The 11,336-nt window shown below is 35.6% G+C and overlaps 1 protein-coding gene across 1 annotated transcript; it reads right to left on the reverse strand.

Annotated features, from left to right (window-relative positions):
• Window positions 1-549: 549 nt before the first annotated feature.
• On the reverse strand, window positions 550-10,841 carry pdcd5 (programmed cell death 5). The gene is made up of 6 exons (XM_065269996.2): window positions 10,557-10,841; window positions 3,299-3,342; window positions 3,113-3,174; window positions 1,661-1,752; window positions 1,523-1,594; window positions 550-1,147 (listed from the first exon to the last, which is right to left on the reverse strand). The coding sequence occupies exons 1-6, from the start codon at window positions 10,620-10,622 to the stop codon at window positions 1,100-1,102; spliced, it is 384 nt and encodes a 127-aa protein (XP_065126068.1). The 5' UTR covers window positions 10,623-10,841; the 3' UTR covers window positions 550-1,099.
• Between the last annotated feature and the right edge of the window lie 495 nt (window positions 10,842-11,336).

The raw sequence follows: 11,336 nt of genomic DNA on the forward strand, positions 1-11,336 counted from the left end.
GACCCAAAATTCTATTATAAAGCACTTTATTGTTTTATCAAACTGGTTAAAAAGTTGCTATTCATGTAAAAAAAAATTGTGATTAACTTGTAGCTTTATGAATGGTCAAGTACAACCAGCCCTGTATTTCAGCACTTTGATTAAAACCTTAACAAAAGACTGTCAGGTGTTTACAGGTTTTACAGTTTTGTATACACAACAAAATGTCAGAAAAACATGAATGTATTTTACATTTAAGCCTTTGGCAGACACGCAAAAAAAACTAAGTTTGATTTCAGTAATTGATTTCAATCTTTGTCATGAACTTACTCAGTCAATATTAAAGATATCAAGGTTATATTTTCACAGAATGGTCTTTACATTATATTAGACAACCGTAAAAAAAGACTTTGGCTAGGTTTTCACAGGCAGGGTCACATATCAGATATTTGTCTGCATTATTCTACAATTTTCTATGTACATGTGAATAAATGTTTGTGCATAATGTGAATTTTGTCTATCATGAATGACATGCAATGCAACTGACATAACAAAAAAAACATCCTAAAGTTTCGTTTAAGGCTTTTATTATGTAAACCCTTAGATGTCTCCACAAGAAAAAAAATAAAACGGTTGCCAGTTCCAATTATTGCAATAACAATTCAGAAACGTCCTCTGTATGCTCACAAAAGTCAGTAAAATGTAGCTGCATTACTACAATCCTGTGTTTCGAGGCAAAGAAAAATAAAGAGAATCAGCTAAACCAGTGGATCTGGCTCTCGAGATCCACTTTCCTACTTAGTTTAGCTCCAACCCTGATCATACACATCTGAACAAGATAATCAAGGTCTTCAGAAACACTTTAAAGTCACAGGCAGGAAAGTTTGATCATGGTTAGGGCTAAACTCTGCATGAAAGTGCATCTCGAGGTCTAGAGCTGAAATCCTCTGAGCAAAATTTTTGTGAAATTGGAGAAAATATTTAAATAAAGAGTTTCTGTACAGCCAAAGATCAAAGTTCTTTGGCTGAGATGGTGTCGGGATTATGCTCTGATCAGTAGGCAGACCAGAGTACTTGCCCAAAAGTACAAAAAGCCCAGTTGACTCATGAAACCTTCATATCAATCATCATCCTCTTCATCCGAGTCCATTACTCGCCGCCGGTTAAACTGGAAACAAAACCATCACATTCACTTTAAACTAATGTCTTGAGAAAAGGACATTTGTAAAGGGAAATGAAGAAAAATGAAAATTCTGTCATCATTTTCTCATCCTCATTTTGTTTTAAATCTTTATGAATTTCTTTTTTCTGATTAACACAAAATAATATATTTTGTAAATAATAGTTACCACACAGCTGATTGTATACATTGACTCCCATAGTAGAAAAAAATACGATGTAAATAAGTGTGTGCTTACCATCATTAATCAAAATATCTTCATTATTTATAACAATACTTCCAAAATATTTGTTTTCCTACATATTTTTTCTCTTTAAGGTTTACTTTTTACAGTCTTGAGTATCAAAATCTTGAATCACTTACCTTTACAGTTGTCTTCTTCTCTGTCTGTTGACTGACTTTTTCAAGGATCTCTATTAAACCAGCTTCTGTAATCTAAACATACAACACTCATATAACACACAGTTTTGCACAAACATATTGTAAAGGCAGCTCTCTTACCTTTCCTCCAAGCTGTCCAAAGCGAGCCATCTGTATCAGGTAATTTTCCACAGCTTTTGCTTTATCTGGCTTTACAAGAGCTAAATTACTCACTGAAAGAAAAAAGAAGCATTGTTACTTGATTAATATTAGCTTATTATCATTATGACTAGTTCACATCTGATACTACACACATAATGTGAACACAGCCAAACAAAGTCACATGAATAAAAAAATCTGAATTGAGAATTAATATTTGCAGTCTGAACATAATCTGTTTTTTGTGGATCTCATGTGTAGCAAAATATGTGCATTCACAATGTACTCAGAAAGTCTTCAGACGTTAAAGGCGGGGTGCGTGATTTATGAAAAACACTTTGGAAAAGGGAGTAAGGCCGAGTACATCGTGACCTGGGTTGCGTATGTGTGGGGCGGGTCTATCAAAAGAAGGTCCAGATTCTATTGGGGTAGGGGCGTGTTTGTTTAGGTCAGTGTTTCTCAAACCTGGTCCTCAAGGACCCCCTTCCAGAAAGTTTTAGATGTCTCCTAATTTAAAACACCTGAACTAACTCATCAGACTCCTTCCAGAATGTCTCCCTAACAAGCTAATAATTTAACTCAGGTGTGTTAATTAAGGAGACATCTAAAACATTCTGGAAGGGGGTCCTTGAGGACCAGGGTTGAGAAACACTGGTTTAGGTGATTTCAAATATCAACTTTGGCTTTCAGAGATCATGCACTCCGCCTTAAATATTTCCCAATCCTGGTCCTCAAGGACCCCCTTCCAGAATGTTTTAGATGTTTTAGAAGTTTTACACCTGATTCAACGCACTAGCCTCTTATTTACATACCTGATTCAACTCATTACCATTCTTCCAGAATGGTTAACATGTCTCCCTAACAAGCTGCTGAGTTAAATCAGGTGTGTTTAATAAGACGACATCCAAAAAATTCTGGGGGGGGGTATTCGGGGACCAGGATTGGGAAACACTGGGTTGGGGAATATAACTCTGTGCTTAGTAGGCAGAGAATGAACTGAGATACAGCCTGAACCTCTCTCCATAAGCTCCCACTACCTAACTAGCAGATCAATAAAATGCCCACATGTTTCTGTGTCCTAGGTTTGTCAAACGGATGGCTGCATCCTTTGGAGGTCGCATTTGTAGGCTGCATAAGTCATAAAGACTGTCTTATTTCAGCATTTTAATTAACAATTATAAAGTTGACTATTATACTTGGTTAATCAGAAATTGTTGTTATATGCTTTATGACTTTAAGTAATGTTCATTTTACTGAAATAAACCAGGCTTGATGACGTATGCAGCCTTTACAGGCGACCTCCAGAGGCTGCAACCTTCCGCTTCAGAAATGGCCCTAGAATCTCTAAACAGCTATAAATGTGTGGACGCCATTAAAAAAAAAAAAACAACATAAAAAAGAGAGAGGTTGTCAAAAACTTGTAAATGAACTTACACCTGGCACGGGCAGACTGATCTAAGACTTGAGCCAGTATAGTGTTTCTCATATCATTCTCCCTGTAAAAATTCACAATAATAATATTACAATAATAATATTACAGTAAAAGTTAAAACAATAAGTGTTATTTAAATTAAAGTACATTCAATTTTACAGAAAAAGTTTGTTATTACAAATTACTACCTTTGTTTGGCCTCTTGCTGCCCTTGCTGGTCATTGGAAGAGTCCTATATAGACGATTAAGGAGAGTAAATACTTCATATAATTGATTTAATATTATCATTTTGACTCAAATTCAAATAAAAGAATTCAAGTCATTTTAAATGCAATGCAAATAACTGTAACCAGCTTGTCCTGACAGGTAAGAAGAGTACCACCACTGTACACTGCACATACTATACAAAGTAAAGTGCCACAGTATTGTCTCTAATAATAAAACTCCTAACATGAGATCAGGGCTGGTAAAAGTACTCAAAAGTTATACTCGAGTAAAAGTATTAATACCCAAATAAAAAATGACTCCAGTAAAAGTAGAAAGTCCTCCAATCAAACATCACTTGGGTAAAAGTACAAAAGTATCCAATTTAAAACGTACTTAAGTACCGAAAGTAAAAAGTAAATATTATAAATAACTGTATAGCAATAATTAGGCAGATCAATTGTTTTGGCAGCATGCAAGGAGAACCAGTTGTGCATACTAGCTTCCAAGCAAACACATAACGTTCCCCTAATGTTCAAATATGGTTCCCATTTGGTTATTTTTGAGAACCAAAATAAGAACCCTGCAGGTTATTTTTAGGTTAAGAACGCTCCCAGAACGTTCCCTGCAGGTTATTTTTAGGTTTAATTTTATAACCTAAAGAGAACCTTCCCAGAACATTTCCTGTAGGTTATTTTGATTTTTTATAACCTAGAGAGAACGTTCCCTGTATGCTATTTTTAGTTTTTATTTTTATAACCTAGAGAGAAGTCCCACTGCTCCGTATGTATTCACTACTGCTGCTATCCATTCATTTTTTTTGGAAATTAAGTGAGAACATCATTAAATCTATTGTATTCTTTATTAGTGCGTAAGTCGTGCGCGCTCCAATACTCCAGCACACGCTTCTCTACTCTGTTCCTCCAGCATGCGCTTGCGAACTTAGTTTAATTTTACCTCAGAAACAAACATTATTTTACTGATTTATTTTCTTTTCTTTCTTTCGTCATTTAGTAACTTAAATATGAGAGAACAAATATATATTTTAGTGGTTTTCGATCGTTTTTAAAGTCTATATGAGGAGAATATGAGGTTAAAAGAAGCTTGTGATTGATGTGAAACGGAGATAGCTAACGTTAGGCGGATAAACTGTGGTAAGATTTGTTAAAGTGAATGAAATCTTTTTATCTCAGAGACTACATTATTTTAGAAAATTATTTGATCTTTTTCTTCATTTAGTAATGTTAACTTAAATATGTGGTGACAAAAATATATTTTAATGATTTCCAATTGATTTGACACGTCTTATAAAGAGAATATGATGTAAAAGAGAAGCTTTGAATATTTTATCTAAAAACGGATTGGCGACTAGCTGCAGTGGTAAGATTTGTAAGTGTTTATTTATCTGTCAATACATTTTTAAGTTTAAGTCCTCTATATCGTGATGAACTCATTATTTATATATTTTATAAAATACAATGTAATCTAAAAACAATATGTGATGCTGAGGTTTTTTATTATTAAAAAATAAGCTCCATTTCATGTTCTCTGAACAATAAACACTGTTTAACACATGATTTTTAGTCTGATTATTTGCATTGAGACATATCACAATTATAAAGGTTAGGGGAACGGCAGCGAGAGCTGAACCTTCACCTGTTTCTGTGGTCATCTTCCACTTCGCAATACACGCCGAACTGACTGCTGAGCATATGCTTTTTTTTTTCAAAAGAAAACCCAGTTTTTCATTGGTTTGGAAAGCCAGTGTAATAAATACTTGGGGCGGGCATGGGGAAATGTATAGGAGTAAAAAGTAAACTTTTTCTTTAATATTGTAGTGGAGTAAGAGTAAAAGTAGATGCAAATAAAACATACTCAAGTAAAGTACAGATCCCCGAAAAAAATTCTTAAGTAAAGTAACAAAGTATTTTTATTTCGTTACTTACCACCACTGCATGAGATCAAGAACAAATAGCAGCACACTGGCACTTTAACTGCAAATTATGTCATTTTTGTGTGGCTTGACAACGCTGTGAAGGGGTGTGGAATGATGGAAAATCAAAATAAAATGTGTTAAAATGACAAATAATTTGTTAAAAGCATAACACAAAAAATGTGTAAAAAAAACGCGATGGCGCATCATTTCAATTATAGAAGCGTTTCTATTTTTTAGCGATGTCGCAACTGACAGCTCTGCCTATACAGAGATCTCATTCAGTGAAAGTTCTGTGCATTATGAATAATAATCATCAAACATGCACGATGAGAGATTGATTATAGACGTTTAAAATCAGAAATAAATAACAAATCCCTTAAGTTGCACAAGGAGAGCCATCAAAAGTGGAGAGATGACTCCTGTTTGTGTATGTGCTTCTCAGTTGCAGTGCAAGAGAGCAAAACTAACAAACAAACGGAGCAAAACTGTTCTGATTGGCTGTGTTTTGTGATTAACTGCGTCACTAAGAACAGCAGCACTGTATGCACTTTAGTCATGTTTGTGTAGCTTGATGGTGCTGTAAAGAAGCCTGGAATGATGGGGGTTGTAGTCTTCACTTCAGCTGCTGATGTAGTGGTTTGAAAGCAGTTGTAAGAGTGTAAAGTAACTTGGTCTCGCAAATACCAAGATTTCATACGCCGATTGGTCAGTGCAGCAATGCGGAAGTTGTAGTTATTAGGGCTGTGACGATTAATCATGCAAATGCATGTTTTCTCAATGAATAAATTTGAATGAATTACAGTGAAATGCCACCACATCCAAAAGCGGAGGGCGCTCTTGTATAGAAACGCCATTTGTGCCACAGAAGAAGTAGCATTACAAACGCCATTCCAGGAAATGTCTTAAGGGATATTTATATTGCTGTTCTTCAGATTGTTTCAGGTATTTTCATGATAATAAAGAATATTTTAAATGATTGTGTTTGAAGCGTGTTGCTTTCTTAAATACACATTATAAACGACTCAAACTCATATGCTGAGTCCCAATTCGCATTCTTTCCGTCCTAAATAGTATTTGAAACTAGAATTAATACGTCCCAAATCGTAGTATGTTGAAATGAGTATCCCAAAGATTCCCGGATGGTCTACTATTTCCGGCTAGAATTCGAAGTGCAGATCAATGAACACTCTAACGGCTAATATTGCCCACAACCCATTGCGTGCGGGAGGGAGGAGTTTAACCACACTGACCCTCTTGCTTATTTGTAGTAATACTGTGGCGGTACAAATGTTAACTTTATAAGTCCAACGAAAGAAACATGGTTACTACACTTTTACTATAGTAAAAGCATGGTTCATTTTCATCTGGGTATTTTTGAGTTATATACATATGTATAAAATTAAGTATAAAATACGTTAAACAATAGTTATACTATAAACTTTAAATATTTTGACTTTAAAATAAGTAGGTTTCGTTACACACATTGCACATGAACGTCAGAACCAGCTGCCTCACAAATGACTAGGGGTGTGACGAGACACTTAATCCACAAGACGAGACGAAACACGAGATTGGGTTCACGAGAACAAGACGAGACGATATTTTTACACTTTTTAAGAAACCCTCAATGATAAAATAAATGAATAAGAAACTGAAATCACATTATTTTTAAATGTTTCAACTAATCAAGGACTGGCCCTAACAATTATTTTGCTAACTGATAATGAAGTAATTTGTTATTTTGGGGTAATAAAAATAGACCCAAGTGAGCAGTAGCATTTAAAATTACATAATAACGTAGATGATGCAATAATAATTGGTTCAAATAAAGTATTAAAACCAAGTTACATTAAACAACATTGTGTGGCCTATAACTAAAAAGCATTATGCATGCATTATAACAAATGCCTGCAGGGGGCGATAGAGGACTCGTCTTGCAGAAGCTGTCTTCACTTTCACTTTAGACGGAGAGAAACGCTTATTTTAGTCAAACAATGTTTAAATCCATATTAATATTTAATATATGTCCATTTCTTTACAATAGAAGTGATACAGCCACTGTCATTTTTTGAGCAAGAACATGCAGACATTAAATCATGTAAACTCTGAGTGAGGGCTTAATCTGCTGAGATACATCTGACACTGATCAACAGACAAACACAACGCATCTCAGACTTCACACAAGCTCCCAAACGAACATTATTGGAAACCTAAACAAAATAGCAAACGCAGTAAAAGACAAATATAATGCATGCACTGTAAAAGGGTCAAACAGAAAGCTGCATCCTCCGGAGGTCGCATATGCAGGCTGCATACGTCATCAAGGTTTATTTCAGATCATTAACTGAGTATTACATTACTGATTACTGAGCATATTACAACAAGTTGCGATTAACTAAATAATTGCTAAACTTTATAATTGTTAATAGTCTCTAATAAAACAGTAATGAAGTAAATGCAGTTTAAAAATGCGACCTCCGAAGGATGCAGTCTTTTATTTGAGAAACGGCCATCGTCGCACGAGATCTCGTCACACTCCTACAAACGACCTGCGTTTGGCTCTACGATGATGCTTTGCTTCACTCCTCAACTTGGTAGAACACATTGTAAAATAAAAACGATGAGAAAAAAAGATGGGAATAGTAAATAAAATTATATTGGAGATAAGTTATAAGAATGAATGAAATATTGTTAACAGTCGTGGTGTGCGTAACTACGCAACCACGTTTTCGTTCACGTTGCATGACGTCATCGAAGTATGTCCCAGAACCTGCATACTCTTTTGCTACACACTCAATGAAACACAGAATCGGAGCCTTGAGATTCAGAATCAATTTCAGGCAGGTATTTTTAATGGGGAATGCGATGTATCGTCACAGCCCTAGTAGTTATAGTGTCTAGCACCCCATTCAGCTGTTGTTTTAATCAACCCAGTGTTTGGCTTATAAATTTTAGAGTCCCGTTGTATTGAGATCATCTGCAGATTGGTCTGCGCACTGCAATGGACTAAAATATGGATGTAGTGTTCGTGACGTCACCCATTGGTTTGCGAAGATCGTTTTTGAAGTAAAGTAGGCGTTGCCTGCCATCGCCATCTTGGCCGCCTGCACTGCGAATCACTCGTGGAAAACCAAAAAATGGGTAAAGAGGCAGGACATGTGTGAAGCTGAGGTGAAACCACGCCCGCCTATCGTGAGTCTAGTGACAGCAGTGGCTGTTCAACCGTCACTCAAGCGGCCACGCCCTTAATTTTGCAGAAGTTTAAGGATTAATATAATTTAAACGAATGAGTTAAAAAAAAAAATCACCCCCTCACAGTTGTCATGAAGGGCAAAATTAGCTATATAGACCAAAAACACTTTTTGTACCAGGCTGTAAACATTTTCTATAGAGGGTTTTCACCGACGTCACATTCTGGGCGGTAACCCGGATGTGTAAAGAACTGAACTGAGTACAATGGATTATTGTGCGCTTTGGATACTTTAAGTGAATGTAGACATGTCTAAACAACAGAAAACGCGTCAAAGATACAAAGGCAAATAGGGAAGGACTTGGACCACAAGAAAAGGCACGATATTTCGAGAAATTACAATTTATAGGCGGTGCAGATCCTTACGAGTTAGCTCCCCCTTCTTGGATCCGTGACGACCCGGCGATTCGTTCTTTAGTTGCATATCCCAATATAGTAAACTACCTGGTTTTCATGCCGAGCCAATATATCAATGTCAGCTTTATTTATATAACAAATTTTAAATAGCCAGTGTCCTACCAAAGTGCTTTACAGTAAAATAAGCACACAGTTAAACAAAAGCAATAATTGTTTTTACCATTTAAAAATATTATTATCATTACAATAGAAAATTTGTTATGAGCAATTAAGCACACTGGCATTAAGGCATTGCAGCGCAAATTTTAGTTGTGTTTAAGTACATTTTGTGCATACACCAAAAGTATACTTTTAAAAAGACATAGTATTAAATACTCTTTAAATAAAGCACAACAAGTAGAAGCATAACGTTACTTGTTTTATACTTATGTACTTCAATCATATTTCTAATACAATACTACTCTTTATCTTGAGCTTTGCCAACCACAAGCGCCTCTTCTGATCATTTCTTGCATTCCTTTCCCTGGTTTTTAATAACTTTTGGAAGTCGATAATATTCCAAATGTTTTTCTCAAACTTTCCTAATGGTGCAACCTTAAACACGGCAATAATTAACCATTTTCCTTGACGACGTTCGGGATATATATCAGTGCCTGTGCTCTGTTGTGATGCGGAGTGCCTCGAATATGGCGACTATCGATCTGATGAAGCGTCGTGAAAACCCTCTATTGAAAAGTTGGGCATTTTAACATGGAGGTCTATGGGAATTGACTCCCTTTTGGAGCCTGCCTCAAGCGGCCAGTCAATGAATTGCAGTTTAAGTCACTTCCGTATTGGCTTCATAGAGAGAACGAAAGGTTTCCCCTCGAGTAAAACACACCTAAAGATTTCTAGTGGTAAAAGGGATGCTGATGAAAACACGGACAATCATTGACAGGCGACAAAGGAGGGATGTTACAATTTTAAGTTTCTCTGGATTCAAACGTTGTGCAGAAATCATATATTTTGCATCTTTGACCGATTTGAAATATTTAAAGTGATGCTTTGTCACAGCAAACATTTATGATACTCAGCCTGCATGCTATTGATATGACATGTTTATTATTATGTTATCCTGTTATGGTGCTACTTGGCTGTATTTTTTAAGTTATGAAGGTTTATATCAAAACAAACCAACTGCAGTTGAATTGATATTAATTGGAATGCACAACCAAAAAACGAGATTTCTGAAAAATTTAAAAAACGGAGTTTTGCAACGAAACTCTTCATTTAATAACGAATGGACTCGAAGTTATTAGTTAATTAATATTGTGAACATTCAGGGGGTGTGGCTGAAACTAAATATAACTGATAGCAAGCCTGACTTAAGGTTACTCTATAAATATACCGTATGCATACCAATATTACTGCTTACATGAAAGCTTACGAATTTAGGAGTGTCTCAAAACTATGATAATATTATCCGCTTACAATATCAGAACCTCATTTAGTTACCAGATTGCTAAAATCAGTTCTTAGCAAACAAGCCTAACAGAACATAAACGAGATAAACTAACGTTACCAGATACTGTTTATGAATATAGGACAGTGCAGATATTAAATTATTAATTAACGTGAAAATACTTAATTCATATTTCAGGGCCTTACATGTGCTCTGGGAGTATTTACAGAAAGCGCTTATCTGGATCACTTCTCTTACCCCATGTTTCTGCTGCAGTTCGGCCATGCGCTGCCGTCTAATGCCCTCCAGTTCTTCATCAGCCATTGCCTTAAAATACACAGCGAGTTCTTCCCAGAGACAAATAAAATCCGTTAAAAGACACAACACTGTCTTCTTCTTTCAGTATTTAATGGCGGCTGGCAAATTTTAAATTGTACATTCCCGCCACCTACTGGATTGGAGTGTGGAGCACAATATGATAGAAAAGTAAAGTAAATTCTGTTATTCTAAGTGCTTTCTTTAAAAATATATATATTCAGAGACTCTATATAGACCTAACAATATCTGAGTAGTTAAATCATTAATTCCCAAAGCTATTAAAGATAACTGAAGTATTTCACATTTGACTAGACTAATACATGTATGTTCACTCGTTTCCGCAAACCAAACAATTGTTTTCCCTATCATTAACCCGCAACACTTCTGTGTTGAACAGATCTGTTCTGCTCTGATATCTAAAAATTGACCTTACTGGTTTTATTGTCCAGGGTCACATTATACTAATGGCTCAGCAGGGACAGGCGAGTTAATCTATCGCAGAGCCATCGAGCGTCATACTGCTAACGTTACTGCTGTCCTGTGATGTAAACTGGCAAGCATTAAAAATAGTAACTAATTTAATTCCTCTAAATTATTTAGCTGTGTATTTTTTTTTATTTTTATTATTGCCACATAATTATAGACATTTTTTATTTTCGTTCAGTTTGAAAGCACGCCCATACCAATAGTGGTGGGCAGAGAGAGGCTTCGTGAAACACT

This window comes from Paramisgurnus dabryanus, chromosome 9 (assembly GCF_030506205.2).
Source record: "Paramisgurnus dabryanus chromosome 9, PD_genome_1.1, whole genome shotgun sequence".
NCBI lineage: Eukaryota > Metazoa > Chordata > Actinopteri > Cypriniformes > Cobitidae > Paramisgurnus > Paramisgurnus dabryanus.

Excerpts from the sequence above, each read along its gene's own strand:
- pdcd5 (XM_065269996.2), bottom strand. The coding sequence starts at position 10,622 with ATGGCTGATGAAGAACTGGAGGGCATTAGACGGCAGCGCATGGCCGAA. Across the intron at positions 1,753-3,112 it reads TCAGTCTGCCCGTGCCAGGT|TGAGTAATTTAGCTCTTGTA; the intron begins GTAAGTTCATTT and ends TTTTTCTTTCAG. Across the intron at positions 1,148-1,522 it reads AGAAGAAGACAACTGTAAAG|TTTAACCGGCGGCGAGTAAT; the intron begins GTAAGTGATTCA and ends TTTTGTTTCCAG.